The sequence below is a fragment of the Dreissena polymorpha genome, chromosome 1, assembly GCF_020536995.1.
Source record: "Dreissena polymorpha isolate Duluth1 chromosome 1, UMN_Dpol_1.0, whole genome shotgun sequence".
NCBI classification, from domain to species: Eukaryota; Metazoa; Mollusca; class Bivalvia; order Myida; family Dreissenidae; genus Dreissena; species Dreissena polymorpha.
This window is the reverse complement of record NC_068355.1, coordinates 10810742-10836968: the sequence shown is the minus strand read 5'-3', so window position 1 is coordinate 10836968 and position 26227 is coordinate 10810742. Positions and strand designations below refer to the sequence as shown.

General features: G+C 34.3%; 1 protein-coding gene across 2 annotated transcripts in view; it reads right to left on the bottom strand.

Moving 5' to 3' along the window:
* Positions 1–12307: 12307 nt before the first annotated feature.
* Positions 12308–26227, bottom strand: part of LOC127870946 (cytoskeleton-associated protein 5-like) — a 113431-nt gene continuing 99511 nt past the window's right edge. For both annotated transcript variants that reach the window (XM_052413546.1, XM_052413553.1), the window contains exons 41-42: positions 19227–19298; positions 12308–13565 (exon numbers count right to left, since the gene is read on the bottom strand). In XM_052413546.1, the coding sequence (XP_052269506.1) occupies positions 13416–13565; positions 19227–19298 (222 nt within the window). In that variant the 3' untranslated portion in view covers positions 12308–13415. The remainder of the gene's footprint in view (positions 13566–19226; positions 19299–26227) is intronic.

Below are 26227 nucleotides of genomic sequence, written 5' to 3'. Positions count from 1 at the left end.
ATATACAAATTCAAAATATACAAAAACATAAATGAGGAAAAAAAATCTGCGAGCAATACTTTTTACTCACGAATTAGGTAGTCATAAAGACAGCCCTGTTGACCCGTACTTTGTTGTTTATGCATTACTTGTTACCCTAGCAGTTCACACGGTGTCAACAACTCTGACCTAAACATGGGTATAGAGCACTAATGCGCTTTTTCGGCATAGCTGTTTTACCCAGCTTTTCACCTTACATTACTTTTACATAACGCCATCAGACACACGTGAATATATTCGAATATTTCATAGGCTGATTCGAGATAAAACCTCTGAACTTTGGCTACATCACTGTTTTTCTGCTCAGCGCAAAGGATGTATCACTATTCAGTGTAAGGCATTCCGGACTACTCTCTGTATGTTCAAATGACACAAATTGTGGCCCAGTTACATTTACGCCTTAAAATCCATCTCGCAGAATTTCAGGGTCTGTACTTGTTCACTAAATCGTCCGGGGGAATATATAATTAACTATCGATAAACAGTTTTGCTTTCAAGATGAGAAAACACAGTGTCACGATTAGAGGAAAATCCTTCAATTATCCAACCACAAATGTTTGCCGTACTCGGACAGCACGTCTAGAAATCGTTCCATAACGATAGGCTGGCCTTATTTAAAAGTTTGCTATTTTGTATACAATTTTGTATCGAAAAGCATTGAGCTAAAATGTGCCGTTTACAATTCGCGATGAGATTTTTAATACCCTCGTCATACGAAAATGAGTCTTATTCCATATGCGCCCATCATATATATAGCCCACTCGGCCTGTGCATCTCTCAGTCTGGTCAGGAGACACATAATAACACCATAACACATTTGGTGATTTTATAGCGAACAGCATCACCTCTGAAATGTGTCCACATGAAATAATGCAGGCAAATATCACAATTTCATGTATTTCAAAGTAATATACCGGTAATACAAAAAGTTTATTATGGCCTTATAAAAAAAAATACATGTACCACTAACACAAACATGATTTATTTTCTTTATTTGTATTTAAGAGGCATGCTTGGCACTTCATCAAATGTGCGGTTAACTTAAAATCATCTTATGAGTGAAATTGAATAAGAGAAACACATGAAGAGAGAAACACATGAAAATACAATATACATACAAATCAGTTGGCTAAGTAAGAAAAACACACTGAACCCTTTTTTAAACAAGGTCTACTCATTTTCTCAAACAATTAAATATAATCTAACTTATAACCAGCTTAGTGTGAAAATGAGTCTTATGGCGTAAGAAGCCAGCCACCATGTCCGCTAGACAGTAAGTCTGACAAAGTTTGGCGACTACACAAGCTTGCTGGAGCTACCCTTGTTGTGTTAGGCATGAGACCCATTTTCGCTTGAGGCCAGTCCTAGTATAATACAATACTTATATGTTTATCACAAGCAGCCATTATCCACTTCTAGCATGAAGTGATTTCAAGAAAATAATTTGTAAGAGGATGAAGTTAGATCACAATATGAGAATGAAGCAATGTGAACCAGGATACATAGGGATGGGTCAGCGCAAAATAAGTATTTGCTAAGAGCACTTGAATCTCAATCAAAATGAAGTATGAGTAAAATCATATGGTACATACAAATCTGTTGAAAATTCCAAGAGCTGAAACCGGACAGTGGTATTTTGAATTAAAACAATAACTCAGAAGTGTGTATGTGGAGATTCTGGGAAGTCCGTTTGTCTTTTGTTTATTTTATACCAACATCTTGAGAAGACAGGTCATTTTTCAGTTGGGACAGTAAGTAATGGCTTAAATTAGCTTCAGGTCGATGATTGAAGACACAGCAGTTTCACAAACAACATTAGCTGTTTGGACATTTTAACAATGGCAATGGCCCTTCATTAACAAGTCATTATTGCGAAATGGAATGATATTTTATATAATTAAATGACATAACTTAATGGTAAGGCTCTACAATTACGCAATTTACACTGGGAAACCAACTTCACAACCACAGTTTACACCAAAGAGGCTGAGTGGAGATGAAAATGACTAATGACTAATACATCTTTCTGTATTGCCTCATGGTATATCATCATGCATACGGTAGTTTCACAATGTAATAACTTGATTTATGTCAACAATGAAATAACTTGTTACAAGTAAAACAAGCATTATAAAATATTCATTTATCTTTTTGAAATATCAATAATTTCTATCAGATTATTAATACAATGTTTAAAATGTTAGTGTTGTTGTTTGTACCATCTGTTTTGAAGCAGTGTGCATGGAATGCCTGTAAATTGTGTCGTGTTCTGAGAAAACTGGGCTTAATGCTTGTGAGTAAAGTGCCGTCCCTGATTAGCCTCTGTGGACTGCACAGGCTAATCTGGGACGACACTTTACGCACATGCATTATGACCAGCTTTCACAGAACAAGACACATATCCATAAAGTGTTGTTACAGACTGGTTGTAATCCATATGCATAGTGTTGTCACAGACTGGCCTTTGCAGTCTGCACAGGCTTATCAAGGAATACACTTTCTGCCTTGAAAGGATTTTCGTTTAGAAGTTCCTTTCTGTAAACCCAATATTTCATAAAAGCATAAAGCACAGGCTATTCAGGGACCACACTTTCTGTCTATAATAGATCTTCATTTCGAAGATACTTCCTTTAAACTTGATACTTCTAAAAAGCAGAAAGTGTCATCCCTGATTAGCCAGTGCAAACTGCACAGGCTTATCTGGGAATACACTTAATGCACATTTATTGAGCCGCATTTTCACAGTAATGCACAAATTAATTATAACAACAAAACATCAACACAAACTCTAGATTACAAGAGCAATTATTAACAAGAGGGCCGGAAAGGCCCAAAGTCGCTCACCTGAGGTAACAAGATATTATTGGGACAAATCTTCTGACCAAGTTTCACGAAGATCGGAAAATAAATGTGGCCTCTAGGGTGTTAACAAAGTTTTACTATAGCCATATAAGGAAAAATGCCCTGCCCCCTGGCAGCCATGTTTTTCAACCAACTGGCATCATTTTTTAACTCGTCCAAGATATTATCGGGATGAATCTTCTGACCAAGTTTCATGAAGATCGGACAGTAAGTGTGGCCTCTAGAGTGTTAACAAGATTTTACTATAGCCCTATAAGGAAAAAAGCCCCGCCCCTTGGAAGCCATTTTTTCAAGCAAACGTAAGTATTTTCGAACTTATCCAAGATACCATTGAGACCAATCTTCTGATAAAATTTCATGAAGATTGGACACTAAATGTGGCCTCTAGAGTGTTTACAAGATTTTACTATAGCCATATATAGCCATTTTAGAAAAAATGCCCCGCCCCTTGTGGCCATGTTTTTAAAGCAACCAAAACCATTTTCGAACTCATCCAAGATATCATTGGGACAAATCTTTTGACCAAGTTTCATGATGATTGGAAAATAAATGTGACCTCTAGAGTGTTAACAAGGTTTTACTATAGTCATATAAGGAAAATAGCCCCGCCCCCGTGGTGGTTAACCATCGGCATCATTTTTGAACTCGTCCAAGATATTATTAAGATGAATCTTCTGACCTAGTTTTATGAAGATCGGACTATAAATGTGGCCTCTAGAGTGTTAACAAGATTTTACTAGAGCCTAATATAGCCATATAAGGAAAAATGCCCCGCCCCTTGGCGGCCATGTTTTTCATGCAAACATAACCATTTTCGAACTCATCCAAGATATCATTAAGACAAATCTTCTGACCATATTTCATCAAGATTGGACAATAAATGTAGCCTCTATAGAGTGTTAACAAGGTTTTACTATAGCCATATAAGGAAAAATGCCCCGCCCCCTGGCGGCCATGTATCTCAACCAACAGGCATCATTTTCGAACTCATCCAAGATATTATTGGGATGAATCTTCTGACCACGTTTCATTAAGATTTGACAATCAATGTGGCCTCTAGAGTGTTAACAAGATTTAACTATAGCCATACATAGCCATATAAGGAAAAATGCCCCGCCCCTTGGCAGCCATGTTTTTCAAGCAAACGTAACCATTTTCAAACTCATCCAAGATATCAGTGGGACAAATCTTCTGAGCAAGTTTCATGAAGATCGGAAAATAATTGTGGCCTCTAGAGTGTTAACAAGGTTTTACTATAGCCATATAAGGAAAAATGCCCTGCCCCCTGGCGGCCATGTTTTTCAACCAACTGGCATCATTTTCGAACTCGTCCAAGATAATACTGGGATGAATCTTCTGACCAAGTTTTATAAAGATCAGACAATAAATGAGGCCTCTAGAGTGTTAACAAGATTTTACTATAGCCATATATAGCCATATAAGGAAAAATGCCCCGCCCCTTGGCAGCCATGTTTTTCAAGCAAACGTAACCATTTTCAAACTCATCCAAGATATCATTGAAACCAATCTTCTGACCAAATTTCATGAAGATTGGACAATAAATGTGGCCTCTAGAGAGTTAACAAGGCAAATGTTGACGCCGCACAACACACAGCGGACAAGGGACGATTGACAAAAAGCAATCACAAAAGCTCACCATGAGCACATTGTGCTCAGGTGAGCTAAAAATACACATACACACCCATACAAGTTCTTCATATTTTATTACCAAAAATATTTTTTTATTAGTAGCCAATGATGGACAAAGATTGTAGTCATGGTAAGAAGTGAAAGCATTCAGTGCTTAATCAGAAACTGAAAACACTTTCCAAAATGAGGTCACATTTATTTATTGTTTCTGCAGTAAGCTCTACTATTAGGCCTTATGGACAGGTCATTGACTTTAATTATAATCAAAATGACATTTAGAATTGACAATCTAATAAATATTTATTTTCAAACTTATAACTGTATCATTAGTATGTCTTTGCCAAATACGGAGTGTTAACTAGAGCTTTGTCACAGACGTGACGTATACCCCCACATGCCGCATTGACACAGACTATTTTGCGTGCTGTCTTCACAAAACAAGAGAATCAAAATTGCAATTTTTAAGAATTATAATGCCATTATCATTTATGGCCATTTTGACCTTTGAACTCTTGAATTCTTTTGCATGACATGCCATCCAAATTTATGGCCATTTTTTTTACTTTTGAACTCCAAGTGTGACCTAGACCTTGGAGTTATCGACATAATTCTTTCGCATGACACATCGTTCAATGATTGTGAACAAATGTACCAGGTATTTTTAAAATCACACAATAAATGACATAGTTATGGCCCGGACAAGATCATTTATGGCCATTTTTGACCTTTGAATTAACAGTGTGACTTTGACGTTGCAGATATCGAAGTAATTCTTTTGCGCGACACATGGCCCAATAATGGTGAACAAATATGCCAAATGATTTTAAAATCTCACAATGAACGACATAGTTATGGCCCGGATAAGCTCATTTATGGCCATTTTTGATCTTTGAACTCAAAGTGTGACCTTGACCTTAGAGATATCGACGTAATTCTTTCGCGCGAAACACTGTCCAATGATGGTGAACAAATGTGCAATATGATTTTAAAATCTCACAATGAACAACATAGTTATTGCCCAGACAAGCTCATTTATGGCCATTTTCAATCTTTGAACTCAAAGTGTGACCTTGACCTTCGAGATATCGACGTAATTCTTTCGCGCGACACACCGTCCCATGATGGTGAACAAATTTGCCAAATAATTTTAAAATCTCACAATAAATGATAAAGTCATGGCCCGGACAAGCATTTGACCCTTTATGGTGAACAAATGTACCAAGTTATTTTAAAATCTAACGATAAATGACCTAGTTATGGTCCGGACAAACTTTCGGTTTAAAACACACTAAGTGACCCCGTGACCTAGTTTTTGACCCGGCATGACCCTTATTCAAACTTGACCTATACATCATCAAGATACAACTTGTGACCAAGGTTGGTGAAGATCGGATGAAATTTCGGGACAGACCGACAAAGTGACTCCTATTTAGCCCCAATTATCAATGGTAATGGGGGAATAATTATATTTTAAAAGTTTGAGTATGAAATGTTAGTCATAACTTGCCACTAAACACTATTATTTAAGGCTTTAAGAACAAACACTTTAATTCATTTAAACATGCTTGGAATGGAATTAATAATAGTTTTAAGCTCTTCAAAATATAAATCACAAAATTATATGGAAAACAGATAGGAACAGTCAGTGACTTGATGGGATGATAAACTTATTGGTCTAATATGTGCAGGGACAGTATCTTATTCTCGACAATAGCAACTAAGAAACCATATTATGAAGTTTCAGTTTTGATGCAAAGAAAATCTTCAATTTCATCAGAAAGTATGCCAAATGATTTTTGCTGAGAGCAGCACACTATGTCAATGACATTTCTCTTGTTAATGACAAAGACTATGACAGCATTAGAAACTTTAGTCCAGGCTTTTATAGAATTAGCATTTATGTATCCTGTATGTACTTATGAAGCCCCAGGCTTTTACAGAATTAGCGTTTTATGTATACTACTGTATATACTTGTCCCATGAAGCATGAACTCCTGCCAAGAATTTGTAATAAGTCTTTAACTTCCCTGTCTGCCTATGAAACATTGTTGTAGGGTAGCTCATGAACAGACTGTGAATGCGCACACTAGTTTGAAGCTAGGCTGGTCACAAATGGCACATGACCCATTTTGTAATGACACTGGTCATGTATAAGTACTACACTGCTTCTTAAAGTACTTGGACAAACTGTTAAAGCAATCACCACATCAACTGGATGCTTATGTATCATTATCAAGATCAAATCATGCTCATATGATTGTCAATTCCATAGATACAAAGGCGATTACCATGACTCACATTTCATAATTGAACTGCGTATTTAACCCATTTATGGACTCTCCCATCCTGCTAAATTGGATCAATTTATTTCCAAAATTAGGGATGTCTAGTATATGTATTGCTATATTTAGAATATTTCTTACAGAAATTCCTTTAGGCAAACAGCTGAGACCCTGATGAGACGCCGCATCATGCGGCGTCTCATCTGGGTCTACGCTGTTTGCCAAGGCCTTTTTTCTAGACGCTAGGCATAAATGGGTTAAAATGGTTTCTGTACACATTGTTTGTTCATTTAATGTACACTATAAAAATGGAGACCAGCAAATGAATAAGCCATTATTGATTTATTAATGGTTAAATGATAATATCAACATTTGGAACATGTCCACATCATTGCACAAATCATGTGATTATCATACGCCTTAATTTGTCTAATGTGGTGGAATGGAAAAACAATAACAAAGCCAAGATCGAAAAAAAAGTGATTTCATTGTTTTGAAATATAAAAAAAACAGAATTTTTGTAAAAATATTTCAGAATTGAAAGGAAAATGTACAACTTGTTTAAGTTATGCTGACTGGTACACATAAGTGATATCCTTTTGTAACCAGTTTTACTTTTACAGTTTTAAATGCATATAACAGGGCACTTTTAGTTATCATTTTAAATGATCTATAGAGAGAATATTGGTATTTAAAATCATACATGTCACTTTCATTGAAACACACAATATGATGGCTGGTTTGGGAAACAGAAGTCCAAATAGTAAAACTTGCATAGCTTTGGAATTTTTATGAAAGGTATAGCACAAAACAAATAAGACACATGGACAGAAAACTGGGCTTAATGCATCTAATCACATAATTATACATATATTTTCAATAAATTAATAAAATGTTCACACTAAAGCTAGTTTCATTGATTATTGAAACAATGTTTTAAAAAATATAGGTCATATTAAATATATAAATTATAACACATGCTTTATTAAAAATATGCCTTAAGAATAATATAACCTTGCTTGCTTACATGCGCTTTTGACAAATTAACACCCCTACCTTTTTAAATCAGTATCAGGAAGACTTTCTCTGCCTAAGCTTTAATTTTTGTTTAAATGAGAATTGCTGTAGACAACTGCGGACTGCACAGGCTAACCTGGGATGATAGAGATGCATTAAGCCCTACTTTCCCAGAGATCTACAGACTAATCATGCTTTCAGATATTCACCTTTAACACATCACAGCAAAACCACATGATGTGCAAACAATAAACAAGAGGGCCTGAAAGGCCCAAAGTCGCTCACCTGAGATAACAAGATATTATTGGGACAAATATTCTGACCAAGTTTCACGAACATCGGAAAATAAATTGGGCCTCTAGAGTGTTAACAAGGTTTTACTGTAGCCATATAAGGAACAAGGGACAAAATTGTCACAAAACCAGGTTTTCATTGTGAAAAAAAAATCTGATAAAGGGAGAAAACTCAAACTGAACTTTTGAAATGACCAAAAAAAATTAACCCCCTTTGTAAGTTTTTTTTTTTTTTTTTAAATCTATTTTTAGTCGTGGCGACCTTGACATTGGAGATATTGACGTGATTCTTTCGTGGGACACACCGTCCCATGATGGTGAACAAATGTGCCAAATGATTTTAAAATCTCACAATGAATGACATAGTTATGGCCAGGACAAGCTCATTTATGGCCATTTTTGACCTTTGAACTCAAAGTGTGACCTTGACCTTGGAGATATCGACGTAATTATTTCGCGCGACACACCGTCCAATGATGGTGAACAAATGTGCCAAATGATTTTAAAATCTGACGATGAACGACATAGTTATGGCTCGGACAAGCTCATTTATGGCCATTTTTGACCTTTGAACTCAAAGTGTGACCTTGACCTTGGAGATATCGACGTAATTATTTCGCGCGACACACCGTCCAATGATGGTGAACAAATGTGCCAAATGATTTTAAAATCTGACAATGAACGACATAGTTATGGCCCGGACAAGCTTATTCCGCCAGCCCGCCAGCCAGCCAGCCAGCCCGCCAGCCAGCCAGCCCGCCCGCATTCGCCAATCTAATAACCAGTTTTTTCCTTCGGAAAACCTGGTTAAAAATGCCCTGCCCCCTGGCAGCCATGTTTTTCAACCAACCAGCATCATTTTTCGAACTCTTCCAAGATATTATCGGGATGAATCTTCTGACCAAGTTTCATGAAGATCGGACAGTAAATGTGGCCTCTAGAGTGTTAACAAGATTTTACTACCGCCCCTTGGAAGCCATTTTTTTCAGGCAAATATAATTATTTTGAACTCATCCAAGATATCATTGAGACCAATCTTCTGACCAAATGTCATGAAGATTGGACAATAAATGTGGCCTCTAGAGTGTTAACAAGGTTTTACTATAGCCATATAAGGAAAAATGCCACGCCCCTGGTGGCCATGTTTTTCAACCAACCGGCATCATTTTCGAACTCTTCCAAGATATTACACTGTAACTCAGATATAGTGCGGTCCGTTATAACGCTGTGTCCAATATAACGCGGGGGGTGCTTGGATCCCGTTTTTTTCTCCAACCTTCCATTTCTGATTCAAATCCATGTTATGCAACTACTTGTATTTTCAGAAAAGTCAAAGAAGCAGGCGATCACAGCTTGATTGCTTTATCCGCTCATTTAACTGATTTTAATCGATTAGAGGTTAAACGACACTCTACAGCTAATTGGTGTTAATCTGTTGTGTAATGTCAATAAAGGTGTGAAAACTGGCGAGTCCGTGTTTATTACATGTATTCCTATCAGTTGTTTGGTGCGCTAATTTCAATAAGGTAAGTGCAAGCATTACAATTATCAAATTAAAGTTATTTAAAACGATTACCTGTTTATGTTTTATATTTATCGTGTATTGTATTTCATTGTATAAACTATGGCTGTGTAAGTGTATTATCGTTTATTATATGCTATACAAGCTTGATACATAAAAAGATCTTTGTGTATTTTTAATGTTTCAGTACGTATACGAAAAGTAAATTAAAAAATCCTGACGATTTATTTACATGCTAACGCAGTGTAATTGTTAACAGAGATTCACTTAAATTTTTGCCCGTTATCAGAAAGTCCACGGAAAGCACGTTTTTACATGCTGCGTATGACGCAATAAAACATTACTTTGTACATGTATCGTATTGCATTCAATCTAAATTTAAATTCGCTCGTCCAATGAAAGCTGTCCCATAATGCACTGTACTATTTTTCTAAAAAATTGCGTAGGCATATGAATTTGTTTACGAAATTCGTAAACATATTTCTTGTTATAAATGTTTAACATTATTTTTTCGTAAGTGATGTTGTAATTATATTGGATTATGGGACAAATGTGCACATTAGAAAAGCGGTATATATACTGTTATCGTTCGATTCCATTTATATGCATGTATTTGCGGATGACAACACAGCATGACAATATAAATAAATTAGCTCAAAACTTATAACGCTGTCCGTTTATAACGCTGTTGCGTGGCTTGGACCCCATCATCCGCGTTATATTGGAGTTACAGTGTATTGGGATGAATCTTCTGACCAAGTTTTATGAAGATCAGACAATAACTGTGGCTTCTAGAGTGTTAACAAGATTTTACAATAGCCATATATAGCCATATAAGGAAAAATGCCCCGCCCCTTGGCAGCCATGTTTTTCAAGCAAACGTTACCATTTTCGAACTCATCCAAGATATCATTGAAACCAATCTTCTGACCAAATTTCATGAAGATTGGACAATAAATGTGGACTCTAGAGAGTTAACAAGGCAAATGTTGACACCGCACAACAGACAAAAAGCGATCACAAAAGCTCACCATGAGCACATTGTGCTCAGGTGAGCTAAAAAAATACTACATATATGGAACACACAACTTTAATTATTTTGCCGATACCTTTGAGGACTAAATAAGCTAGTTGCAAAACGCAATTTATGGTGATTTACCAAAAAGTAATTATGCTACGCAGAGGAAAGTCATAATACAATACGGTAAGAACACTTTCTGCAGAAAAACAAACAAGTCATTAAAAAAATTCTGAGCTTACTACTTGACAAAGTCATTCCCTCAAAAATATCATTAATAGTTCAAAGAGATAACAAAAAAGAGCCCTTTAATACCAAGTCATGAATTTAGTAACCTGATACGTAACCTGATACAAGAAATAATACTAAGATGCAGTTCTTTCTATACCAATTCATTTGTTAATGCCTGGTACAAGACGTCTAGTGGTACAAGCCTCAGTGGAGACAGGCTTGCATTTGTTGGAAAGAAGACACATCATTCATATATTCTGTATGCAATATGTAATACTGTTTCCAAAATACTACCTTTTAAATGAGAAAATTATAGTATTCTCTCTAAAGCATTCATTGAATAAAGCAAACTACTCACAAATGTATACATTTTTTGTAGGGCAAACAAATAGTTGGTTTCAAGATGTACAAAGTATTTTCAAAAGTACTTTACTTTCTCTTTAATTAGGGAGTAGATTAAACAAATTATCTTATGTTGTCTAAATCCATCAAAGTTTATTCAATTTTATCATACAGATATATTGTTTTGCACATTTTTCTTTCTAGACTTGCTTTTAATAAATTATAGAGGCATTCATTTCTTAAGATTCATTGCTTACTTTTGTAACAAAAACATATCACAAACTTGGTCATAATGTGCAGTTGCCAAAACAGATCATCATTTAACTTCAAACATTTGTTCAAATTATACAAATCATAAATAGCAGAAAGAAACAAAAGCTGTCTCCATAGGATGACATATGCCCCTGAAAAACACTTTGATAGAAGTTATGAGCATTTTTCGAAACCTAAACGCAGATCCTAAGTACAAAATCAAGGTCAAAAACAAAAAGGGTCAAAATTTGTGATCCTATGGAAAGGCCTTGTCCATATACACATGCATACCAAATATGAAGGTTACATCTGAAGCGACATAGAAGTAATGAGCATTTTTCGGAACATAAACTCTAAGTGTGATGGAAAGACAGACGGACAGTGTGATCACTATATGCCCTCCTTTGGGGACATAAAAAAGTAATCAGACCATGAAATATTTGAAAAGAGAGAAGAACAAAAGGATGCAATAGAAACGTAAACATGGTCAAACCAAAAGGGTCATCAAGATAAAACAGAAGTAACTAAAGATCAACAGAGAGATGAAGGTAAGTACTGGATCAATAAAGTAGGCAAAATAAACAGATTCCTATTTCAATTTCAAAATGTTGTGTAATACAAGGTTTTTACACAAGGAATACATTTATGAACAACATTTTTGGATAATATCCAATATTGGAAAGTTATCATACAAATTATTGCATATATAATGTTACACAGTGAATTATAATAAATATCTCATTAATACAGATTACGGTTGAAAGATATGGTTGTGTATAAAAACAAAACAAACAACAAATGTCTCACAATGGTTTATATATATGTATGTAGTTCCAGTACTTGTATGATTGCAAACACAATCTACAGAAATAAAACTGTCAGACATATACAACACATTAATCCAGTGAAGAATTAAGGTTTACATTTGGACAGTGCTCTGTGAAAACGGGGTTTCGACACTTTTTGCTTTAATGATGTTTTTTGTTGACAGAGATTCTCTTCTTAGCAAAAACTCCTGTTTGGGCGGAAAGTGTCTTCCCTGATTAGTCTGTGCGGACTACACAGGCTAATCTGGGAGGACACTTTAAGCACAAGCAATAAACTCTCTTTTCACAGAGAAAGACTCATTTGTACCCTTGGTTTCTAAGGAGCACTTGAAATAAGTTGGGAATCAATAAGTTCCTCATAATAAATTAAATGTGGTAAAAAAATCACACAAATAACAAAAGAGAATGCAAATTTCTGTTCCCATTTAGTCGGTTACTGCTACATTATTCTGTCCAATGAATGAGCAAGTTTTAAGTATGAATGTGTGTGCAATTGCTTTGTTTTTAGTTGATAAAGAAAACTCATAATTTGCTATGAATATGTTGCCTTCACAGACTCTTTTATAACATACATTTTCAATGGATGAATACTCAGCATTTAGGATTACTTTAAATTATTATAAGTTTCTTGGAATAAAGTCTAAAAAAATGAAAAGAACAGTGTAAATACAATGTAACATTAAGATGGACTTAATATAATACAGATATGACTTTATAGATACAGATTTTACACAGAGAATTGTTCTTGAACACCAATGCTTGATCATGAATCCTCCAGTGTTAGCGTTCATTTTTGTTCACGCACTGACACCATAAATAATAGTCCACCATGAAAGCAAATAAAACTCAATCCCAAAAGCAACCTCAGCAAATGGTTGATGATATGGCCAATCACCCACAAAAGGAACTAGAGGCCATAACCGAAACTGTGTTTAATACCTTAAACAACAATGGGGCACTAAGTCGCACAAGAAAATTGCCACAATCCACTTCTTGGCACTGTTTAAACGCTTGTAATCGCTGGTCAGAGTTGCATTATGTGTGAAACACTTAGCCTAGGAAAGAAGCTGAATTGAAGTTTCAACTGTTGGCCATTTTCTTAATTTTTTCTAACCGGGCCTTGAGTGATGAAACGTCAGATAATTTTTGCTGGGACGGCAGCTGGTTTTCCTCTGAGTCTTCATTGCGTTCTACTGAATGGCCTCTGGGCATAGGGTGTGAAATCTCATCCTGAAAATGGACAATAGACAATATGGCTCTGGCAAAGTTTGCATATTAATCCTAAACTGACACTGTTGTTTACAAGGACACAACTGTCATATAAGATACCAGCATGGTTCTTATATACTACTTTATACCAATTGGTTATTACAATTGCTGGATGACTTTAGATTTAATGTATCAATTGTTCAAAGGCTCTTAACTCTGCAACAAGAAGTGAGACATGCATACAAATAGTTTCTAGCACTTAAACGTGGTATAAACAATAATTTTATTTTGATAACGAGAAAACTGAGGGACGAGTTTGTGACACACTCAAAATTTGCCTATACTTAATTGTACATTACTCTGCAAAGAATATCATATAACAAAACAAGAGATGTGTTCGTCAGAAACACAATGCCCCCTACTGCGCCGCTTTGAAATAAAATTTCTATTTATCATTTGGCAGGTATAGAAATCATCTCCCTTTAAAGCTCATTACTTCCCTTGGATTTTGTCCAATCCAACCAGGGGAAGGGGGGGGGGGGGGACATCACTGACAACCAAGGTCTGTGGTTTATCAAAGAGATCATAGCCAGAGTTCATCATGTACCAATAGACATAAGTCCAGAGGTATGTAATGAACCCTACCATTCACAAATTAATACAATAAAGAAATGATAATTATAGCATTTAAAAAAAACCTTTGACAAATCAATCATTTGAGTTATAAATAATCAAAATAATAAATCTGTACAGTAACTGAAGAAAGAACTTCAATTCTTGGTAAGGAAATATATAATGACATTTATAATTATATAAATTACTTCCCTTGAAAATAATTGTCTCTAACAAATGTCTATTTTTAGTAGCAAATAATTAAAAGCCACTCTCTATTTTTAGTAGCAAATAATTAAAAGCCACTACCGTGACTGTAGATTCACCACTCAAAATGTGCAGCTCCATGAGATACACATGCATGCCAAATATATCAAGTTGCTATGTTCAATATTGAATAATTATCTCCCTTTTAAAGCTTATTACTTCCCTTGGATTTGTATTTTTGACAGTAGACCTTGAAGGATGACCTTGACCTTTTACCACGATGTGTTTGTCAGAAACACAATGCCACCTACTGCACCGCTTTGATTTATTTAACAAAAATATATACGTTGGCAGGTCAGAAAACTATGTCCATTTAAAGCTTATTACTTCCCTTGAATTTGTTTTTTCGACCCTAGACCTTGAAGGATGATGTTCACCTTAAAATTTTACCACTCCAAATGTGCAGCTCCATGAGATACATATGCATGCCAAATATCAAGTTGCTATCTTCAATATTTAAAAAGTTATGGCCAATGTTTAAGTTTTTTTCGGACGGACAGACAGACACACTGACTGACGGACAGTTCAACTGCTATATGCCACCCTACTGGGGGCATAAAAACATATAGATGTTTCATATTGATACAGTTTACATGCAGAAAACAGAGATAATTGTTTAGGACACAAAGCGCACATGAGAAGCCCGACAAACTGTGTTTGTAAAAAGAATACTTAAGATACTCCATATAATTTTGAAAATAACATAAATTATTTTAATGTTTGCAAATAATATGATCATAATAATGAAGAGGAAATTCAGAATCCTTTAACATTTACCTGAGAAATTGTAGCTCAGGGATATAATACTTGGTTTGAGACTACTTTTGACTACACAAGCATATACTATATTTAAGCCGTGCTCTGTGAAAAGAGGGTTTAATGCATGTGCTTAAAGTGTCATCACACATTAGCCTGTGCAATCTGCACAGGCTAATCAGTGATGACACTCTGAACCTAACCTAGATTTGTGATAAGAAAAAAGAAGAAGAGACTTTCTTTAAACAAAAAATATCATTTGAGCGGAAAGTGTCGTCCCTAATAAGCCTGTGCCGACTGCACGACTGGCCGACTGCACAGGCTTATCTGGGACAACACTTTACGCAAATGCATTAAACTCTCTTTCAAAGAGCACGGCTAATATTTGATATAAAACCTCGGGGGGTTGAGGTTCCAAAGAAGATTGAAGTTTTCATATTTTAAACCCCAAGGCTTTAATCATTAATGGACCAGAAATGTTTTCATAGATAACAAATCTTCTTTTAAAGTTTTGTGAATTTCTCCCCAATAATTCAGGAGTTGTCGTTTGAAGAAAAATTTGACACAACAGTAAACAGAAAAAAACTAACAGACTATCACATGGACAACAGACACGGTGGTATCCAAATTGCTCAACATGAGAAAGGTTTCGACATTCTTGGGGTACATATGAAAAAAATGTTTGAAAAAGTTTCCAAAACTTTGCATATTTTGTGCTATTGAAAACCATAACAAGAAACGTGTCAAAGACTCTGATACCCAAACATCACATGTTTGGACACAGGCATAGCCATTTCATAGCCTACAGTGGGTTAAAAATAAAGGGCCATTATTCAGCCAAACCTCTTGCAGTCAAGCTTCTTACTTTGTAATCATGTACACATTCACCTGTAAACATTTGTGATATCCAACGAATTGTAACACACCATTTTCGGACTATAAATTTTATTTTGGAAAACAAACATAGACAAAGGATCTTAATTCTTGTCCCAGCCGAAATTCCTTTCTTTAAATTCATGTTTACTGTAAGGTTATTCAATTGTGAAAGTTAGAGAGAGATCCAACACTAAATTAAAGAGAAGATGAAAATAATTAACTTCGGAACTGTACATTCTAATGTTTAACAACAGTCAACTGGCCATAATTCTGCAAAAATAAGCCGCAACAAAGTTGTGTTGCTTTGTGATTATCTACACAGGTTATTTCACTGTTAAAGAGTGAGCCGTATCCACCCAGTAATTCAAAAGTTGAAAACAAAATCTTTGATTAACAAGGGCTGTTTGTAAAACATGCATGCCCCCCATATGGGCTGTCAGTTGTAGTGGCAGCCATTGTGTGAATACGTTTTTTGGCACTGTGACCTTGACCTTTGACCTAGTGACCTGAAAATCAATAGGGGTCATCTGCGAGTCATGATCAATGTACCTATGAAGTTTCATGATCCTAGGCATAAGCTTTCTTGTATTATCATCCTGAAACCATTTTACTGTGTCAAGTCATCGTGACCTTGACCTTTTACCTAGTGACCTGAAAGTCAATAGGGGTCATCTGCGAGTCATGATCAATGTACCTATGAAGTTTCATGATCCTAGGCGTAAGCGTTCTTGAGTTATCATCCGGGAACCATTTTTCTAAGTTGAGTCACCGTGACCTTGACCTTTGACCAAGTGACCTGAAAATCATAAGGGGGCCATCTGCGAGTCATGATCAAGATACCTATGAAGTTTCATGATCCTAGGCATAAGCGTTCTTGAGTTATCATCCCGAGACCATTTTACTATTTTTGGTCACCATGACTTTGACCTTTGACTTAGTGACCTGAAAATCAATAGGGGTCATCTGCGAGTCATGATCAAAGTACCTATTAAGTTTCATGATCCTAGGCATAAGCGTTCTTGAGTTATCATCCGGAAACCATTTTAGTATTTCGGGTCACTGTGACCTTGACCGTTGACCAAGTGACCTGAAAATCAATAGGGGTCATCTGCGAGTCATGCTCAATGTATCTATGAAGTTTCATGATCCTAGGCAAAAGCGTTCTTAAGTTATCATCCGGAAACCATTTTACTATTTCGGGTCACCGTTAGAGCTGCAACGATTTGATCCGATTCATCGAAAATCGATTCGAAATGCTTCGATTCGATTACGATACCAAACCTACCAAATTCGATTCGATTCTTTAACATATATACATATATATACATAGATACGTAAAGCGCGCTGTATTCTGTCTATTGATACAGGAAGGTGTAGGTTTTATCTTTACATGTTATTACGACGCGCGCGATTGGCTGCTTATTACTTTAGTCATCCAGTCAATAAGCCCGTTAAGGTCTACTTTCGGAAAGAGCGTCAAAATGGCTGAACAAGTTGTTGCCGACAAATTGAAAATATCAGATGCGCCTAAGAAGCTAAAATCAAACGTGTGGCAGTATTTTGGGTTTCGGGATGGTAGCCCTACCGATAAAGCAAAGTGTAAACTGTGCTTCACGGATGTGGCGTACGCTAAGTCCGGCTTAACCACTAATCTAATGCAATATGTCAAACGCAAACATAACGTTGATTTAGCAAGACTAAGAGGTCGCACAAGTGCAACTACTCAAGTCGCCAGCCAGAAAAGTAGTTCTATTTCTGTTGGATTTTTGTTAAGTTTATTAGAGAATGTGATTTGTCCTACAGGAAACAGGTGATGCTGTCATGACACAATGGTAGATATGCTTATAGCGGGTTAGGGTAAAAGTATAATAGTGATCATACTAACATTCAACTGATTCCAGATACGTTCTTATGCTTATTTATTTATTTTTTATATTATTGTGTAATCAACACAATCTTCTAGTCAGAAGTTTTTATATTAAAATTGAGTCCTAATTTGCTATTCTTTTTATGTGTTTTATTGAAGTCACATTTGAACAGAAATGTTAATTTTGAGGCATAAGAGTGAATATATGACAAAACTAGGTTTGAAGATGAATCGAATCGAAAAAATCGGTATCGGAGTGTCTGAAATCGAAATCGAATCGAATCGAGATGTTGGTGAATCGTTGCAGCTCTAGTCACCGTGACCTTTGACCTGAAAATCAATAGGGGTCATCTGCGAGTCATGATCAATGTATCTATGAAGTTTCATGATCCTAGGCATAAGCGTTCTTGAGTTATCATCCGGAAACCATTTTACTTTTTCAGGTCACCGTGACCTTGACCTTTGACCTAGTGACCTCAAAAATCAATAGGGGTCATCTGCGAGTCATGATCAATGTATCTATGAAGTTTCATGATCCTAGGCATAAGCGTTCTCGAGTAATCATCCAGAAACCAATTTACTATTTCGGGTCACCATGACCTTGACCTTTGACCTAGTGACCTGAAAATCAAAAGGGGTCATCTGCAAGTCATGATCAATGTACCTATGAAGTTTCATGATCCTAGGCATAAGCGTTCTTGAGTTATCATCCGGAAACCATTTTACTATTTTGGGTCACTGTGACCTTTGACCTGAAAATCAATAGGGGTCATCTGCGAGTCATGATCAATGTATCTATGAAGTTTCATGATCCTAGGCATAAGCGTTCTTGAGTTATCATCCGGAAACCATTTTACTATTTCGGGTCACCGTGACCTTGACCTTTGACCTAGTGACCTGAAAATCAATAGGGGTCATCTGCGAGTCATGATCAATGTACCTATGAAGTTTCATGATCCTAGGCATGAGCGTTCTTGAGTTATCATCCGGAAACCATCTGGTCGACGGACAGACGGACATACGGACAGAAATGAGCAAAACAATATACCGCATCTTCTTCGAAGGGGGGCATAAAAATAGACAAAAGTACAAAATCCTGCCACACTTTATCCCAGCCAATATTCCTTTCCCAATGATAATCTACATATAGTTGAAATACAAGCTTAGGGACATATGAATGCACTGACAAAAGCTGTGCTTCACGCCTCCTGCTTTTTGGGGGCATAATAAACAAGGTAAACAGCAAGAACAACCAGGATCTACATGCTGAACAACAACAAATGAGACTATAAGATTATCCCTACCTCTGCTTTGGAATCCATAATGTTTCTATCAGGGTCTTGTCGTAATGAGGGCAAACTGTCTTTTGCTTCCACCTTAAAAACACAGTGACAAAGCGTATGGGTAACTTTCATATTACATTTTGATTGTGACCAGTCTCAAACTCATCTTATCTGAAGTGAGTCAGAACTGCTGGTCAATAACATGGTTATAAACTTAAATACATTTAACATGTCAGAAAAAGTCTCAACAACTATTAACTTCATATGAAACTTATTATGGTATGTTACAACCTGAAGTGTAATAACGACCTGAATTGTAATAAACTTTATTACATTATTACAATTGCGTGACAACCTGAATTGTAATAACGCCCGAAAGTGTAATAAACTTTTTTCTTGCTTTAAAATTGCATCTGGTCACATTTCCAAACACAGATTATTGCAAAATATAATGCATACATGGATATAATATATATATTAATAGGGTAATACGAATTATGAATAACAAAAAGGTGTTCTCATACAAACTCAAATGTAATAAAGTTATTACATTATTACAATCGCGTGTCGACCTGAATTGTAATAACGCCCGAAAGTGTAATAAACTTATTTCTTGGTTTAAAATTGCATCTTATCGCATTTTTAAGCACATATGTTTGCAAAATATAGTGTATATATGTATATAAAAATGTATCTTAATTAGGTAATACGACCTATGAATGACAAAAAATGTGTTCTCATACAAAAACAATTGTAATAAAGTTATTACATTATTACAACTGCTTGTCGACCTGAATTGTAATAACGCCCGAAAGTGTAATAAACTTATCTTTTGGTTTAAAATCGCATCTTATCGCATTTTCAAACACAGAATATAGCAAAATATAATGCATATATGTATATAAAATATTTATTAATCGGGCAAAACGACCTATGAATGACAAAAAAGGTGTTCTCATACAACCTCAATTGTAATCAAGTTATTACATTATTACATTCGCGTGTCGACCTGAATTGTAATAACGCCCGAAAGTGTAATAAACTTATTTCTTGGTTAAAAATTGCATCTTATCACATTTTTAAGCACATATGTTTGCAAAATATAGTGTATATATGTATATAAAAATGTATCTTAATTAGGTAATACGACCTTTTTTTTTTTTTTTTCATTTATTTTTCACATTTCTTTACATTGTAGTTTACATCCATAATTACTAGAATACGGAAAAACATAAGAAAGTGTATGATAATAATGTACATTTTGAACTATAACATATCAAATATTTAGCGTATGCGTGATTATATTTTAAAAATTGTTTACATTGCCAATGTTAGATAAAGAGCTTTGTGATTTATAGCAAAAACATAAAACTAATAACTATGTTTACTAAACATAGAGATTTTATATCTAGAAAAAGTAAAGAAAATATTTTACAACAAGATTTGTTTCAATGGAATTGTTGTAAGTATTTGTTATTGTTTTTAGAAGGATTTTTTTTTTTATTAAATTGTTTTGCCATAAAATTTGTCTGGGTAGCATTATTTGTGGTTTGTAGAATGTATGATTCACCTAAATTGAATCCATTTTTTTTTGGTGTTGTTCATATTTATTTTTTACAAGGGCAATCTCAGATTCAATTTTTATTCTCGTATTTAGGTATTCAATAAAGTGAGGAAAGGTTGGTATGCATTTTTTGTATTTCATTTTAAATATAAAAGATTTTAATAGTATCACAATAAAGTTAAAAACATCAGAGTGTAGTTTTTTCTCAGTGCATCCAAAGAAAGCATGAGTTTTATTTATTTCAATTAATATGTTTTGACTGGCAAGAAACGTTTCCATCTTTTTCCATATTATTTGAATGTGTTGACACTCCCAAAATAAGTGGTCTATTGTTTCGATATGTGATTGACAGAAATCACATAATGTGCTATTGCTTAGTTTGCATTTAAAAAGATATGTGTTTGTGGGGACGATTCGCATGATAAATTTATATTGAAAGCTGCGTAAAGACATGTCGATGGTTGAAATGTGGGGAACAATATGGATTTTTTTCCAAGTGGTTGAGTCTATATCGGTAAAATTCGTGTTCCATTTGTTTTCAAGAATGTCATTGTCCTCGTTTTGTAACTGAATATTGTATATGAATTTATTAGGATATTTTGTTTTGATTATTGCTTTTGACAACGTTTCGTCTGGTTGATTGATATCGAGGTCATGAATGCTTTCTTCAGTTTTATATTCTTTTGGGATTGATGTGATTAGGGTATTGAATTTCATAAAATCATTGTTATTGATGTTGTAGAGGTATTTAATGTTTTCAAAATTATACATGGTTTTATTTCTAAAGTCAAAAAGTTGATATACGTATTTTATCCCTCTGTCATACCAATCGCGATAAAATAATGTTTTTCCGTTTGCTGTTATTGACTTGTTATTCCATATTATTTCCTTTTTGATGCGTTTTTGTGAATGTCGTGACTTGTATATTGTATTTGCTGCAGACCACGATGTAATGACGTCGTGGAAAAAAGTGTTACCTCCGCTTATTTCTGTTATAGTTTTTTCACTAAGTTCGCTTTCAAAAATTAGTTCGTTTCCATATTTATTTAATATCAAGTCCCATAAAAGTTTCCATTTACCACAGTTTTCTGAGTCTAAATATCTTTTTATCCAGCTACTTTTTATTGAAGTTAAGAATTTATTAATGTTTGTAAGGTTTAAACCACCACTTTCATACTTTTTATATAAAGTTTTTCTTTTAATTTTGTCCGGCTTGTTGTCCCATATAAAGTTAAATATACTGTTTGTTATACTATTCAGTATTGAGCTCGATGGGTTTGGTAAAACTGAAAATGGGTAGATTAATTTTGGCAACGCAAAAGTTTTAATGACAGTAATTTTGCCCATTAAGGTAAGTTTCCTGTGTTGCCATTGTTTTAAACATGTGTTAAACTCATTTAGCTTTGGGATTAGATTATTTTGTAAATTCAACTCACTTTGGTTACAAAAAGTAGTTCCTAAAGTTTTTGCTTCTTGAGATGTCCAAATAAAAGGTCTTTCATTGCAGAATTTGATGTTGGTTTTGTTCAAGGATCCAATTCGTAATATCGTTGATTTCGCGGTATTAAGGTTTAGTCCTGATATCTTTTTGAATTCATTTAGGGTTTCCACCAATGCTCTAAATGATTGCTCGCATCCATTGATGAAAAAAGTTGCGTCATCGGCGAAGAAGGTTTGTTTTATTTCTTTTCCCAATACATTTATTCCTTTAATTTTGCTATTTTGCTCAATGTAGTTTGACAATAGTTGCAAGCATATAATAAATAATGTGGATGATAATGGACAGCCTTGTCTGACTCCTTTTTTTATTTCAAAACTATCTGAAAGATGCCCATTGTTTATGATTAGACTTTTTATGTTAGTGTAAAATACTTCGACCCATTTAATCAGGCTTGACCCAAAATTCAATTTCTTAAGACATTTTAGTATAAATGAATGGTTAAGGCTATCAAAAGCTTTTTCAAAATCTGCAAAAAATAACAGTCCAGGTTTTTGTTTTACATTTAAGTGTTCTATTACATCAAATATCAAACGGACATTTTCTCCAATGTATCGATTTTTCATAAATCCGGTTTGGTCAAAGGATATAATTTCAGGTAGGCATTTTTTAATTCGGTTCGCGATGGTTTTTGTAGCAATTTTATAGTCTGTATTTAATAAACTTATAGGTCTCCAGTTTGCGAGATAATCTAAATTTTTTCCTGCTTTAGGTAGAAGTGTGATAATACTTTGTTTTTGCAACTCAGTAAGTTCGCCTTTACCAAACGAATAATTTATTGAATTTATAAAATAGGGCTTCAGCGTGTTCCAAAACATTTTATAAAACTCGACTGTTAGGCCATCTGAACCTGGGCTTTTGTTGTTACTCATTTCTAACAGTGCGATTCCGCATTCATATTCGTTAAGTTTTCCTTCACACAATTGTTTGCTTTCGTTGGTTAATGTTTTAATTTCAGTGCTGAAAAAAATGTTGTTATCATCTTTTTCTTCTGGTAAATCATTTTTAAACAGGTTTTTATAGTATCTTACTTCGGCTTCCATGATTTCATCCTTTGTTTTAAGTGTTTTACCATTTTCGAGAAGTGTATTAATTGCTTTTCTTTCGGCATTTCTCTTCTCTAGGTTTGCAAAATAGGCTGTATTATGTTCATTGTTTTCTATTTTGATAGCTTTAGCTCTAAGTATTGAACCATTTATTTTTGTTTCATAAATTTGTTCTAGTTTCAGTTGTTTTTGTTTGATTAATTCTGAAAGCTCGTCGTTATTGTTATTTATATTATTATTATTATTATTATTATTATTATTATTGCAAACCATTTGTTTTTCGATCAGGCGAATCTCCTCTTCCAATGTGTTTTCTTCTATTTGGGTTTGTTTCTTTTTGTAGGACGTATATTTAATAGTTTCATTTCGTACAGTACCTTTTATAATTTCCCAAATTGTATTCGGATTTGAGTCTGGGTTAGCATTTACCACATCGTTTATACTTATCTTAATCTTTTCTTGATATTCAATATCTAATAAAATAGAGTTATTTAATTTGAAATAACCTGGGCCTTTTCCTAAAAGAGATTCGTTGATTGATAAATATACTAGAGAATGGTCGGTTTTATATCCAGGTTTTATGCTACATATATTGATTAAGTTACATAAGTTTTCAGATATCAGGAAATAATCAAGTCTACAATGTATTGGTGGTTTTGTATTTGAATGCCAGGTATATTGTAATTTTTCTGGGTGTTTAGTTCTCCAAATATCTGTTAGTTCGCATGTCGATATTATATTTAGAAGAATATTTCTGCATTTTGAGTGTGTTTTATTACTTCCATTCTTCTTATCTATATTTGTGTTCAAGACAGTATTAAAGTCTCTTTTGGTTTAAAATCGCATCTTACCGCATTTTCAAACACAGATTATTGCAAAATATAATGCATATATGTATATAAAATATTTATTAATAGGGCAATACGACCTATGAATGACAAAAAAGGTGTTCTTATACAACCTCAATTGTAATAAAGTTATTACATTATTATGTATAAAATGTATCTTAATAAGGTTATACGACCTATGAATGACAAAAAATGTGTTCTCATGCAAACTCAATTGTAATAAAGTTATAACTTTATTACAATTGCTTGTCGACCTGAATTGAAAAAACGCCCGAAAGTGTAATCAACTTATTTCTTGGTTTAAAATTGCATCTGGTCGCATTTTCAAACACAGATTATTGTCAAATATCATGCATACATGTATATAAAAGATATATATTAATAGGGCAATACGACCTATGAATGACAAAAAAGGTGTTCTCATACAACCTCAATTGTAATAAAGTTATTACATTATTACAATTGCGTGACAACCTGAATTGTAATAACGCCCGAAAGTGTAATGAACTTTTTTCTTGGTTTAAAATTGCATCTGTTCGCATTTCCAAACACATATTATTTCAACATATAATGCATACGTGGATATAATATATATATATTAATAGGACAATACGACCTATGAATGACAAAAAGGTGTTCTCATACAACCTCAATTGTAACAAAGTTATAACATTATTACAATCGCGTGTCGACCTGAATTGTTATAACAGCCCGAAAGTGTAATAAACTTATTTCTTGGGTTAAAAGTGCATCTTATCGCATTTTCAAGCACCTATGTTTGCAAAATATAGTGTATACATGTATATGAAAATGTATCTTTATAAGGTTATACGACCTATGAATGACAAAAAAATGTGTTCTCATGCAAACTCAATTGTAATAAAGTTATAACTTTATTACAATTGCTTGTCGACCTGAATTGTAAAAACGCCCGAAAGTGTAATCAACTTATTTCTTGGTTTAAAATTGCATCTGGTCGCATTTTCAAACACAGATTATTGTCAAATATCATGCATACATGTATATAAAATATATATTAATAGGGCAATACCACCTATGAATGACAAAAAAGGTGTTCTCATACAACCTCAATTGTAATAAAGTTATTAAATTATTACAATTGCGTGACAGCCTGAATTGTAATAACAACCGAAAGTGTAATAAACTTTTTTCTTGGTTTAAAATTGCATCTGATCGCATTTCCAAACACAGATTATTTCCAAATATAATGCATACGTGGATATAATATACATATTAATAGGGCAATACGACCTATGAATGACAAAAAGGTGTTCTCATACAACCTCAATTGCAATAAAGTTATAACATTATTACAATCTCGTGTCGACCTGAATTGTTATAACAGCCCGAAAGTGAAATAAACTTTTTTCTTGGTTTAAAACTGCATCTGATCGCATTTCCAAACACAGATTGTTGCAAAATATAATGCATACATGGATATAAAATATATATTAATAGGACAATACGACCTATGAATGACAAAAAGGTGTTCTCATACAACCTCAATTATAATAAAGTTATTACATTATTACAATCGCTTGACAACCTGAATTGTAATAACGCCCGAAAGCGAAATAAAAAAAAATCTTGGTTTAAAATTGCATCTTGTCGCATTTTAAAACACAGTTTATTTCCAAATATAATGCATACATTGATATAAAATATATATTAATAGGTAATAATAATACACGGTTCCATGTCCGATCTTAATAAATTATTTCAAATAAATTATTTATTAAGATCGGACATGAAAACGTGTATTATAGAGACAATGACCGAGAAATATGATAGTTTAACAGTTAACTGTTCCCGAGCGAGGTTCCCGGCTTGCGCGATCATTTCAATAAGCGAGCGGGGAAACAACGCACTTCCGTTGCATTTTAAAATGGCGAGTGGCTTACCTTGTTAATAATTATATACATAGTCGAACTATCTTTTTTTAAGAGGACGTTTTGTTGGAAGATTTTTATTGATTTAGTATGTGTATGCATTATAATAAACAGGTTAATAAAAATCACGGCTGCAGCTGCATTAAAAAAAAAGTC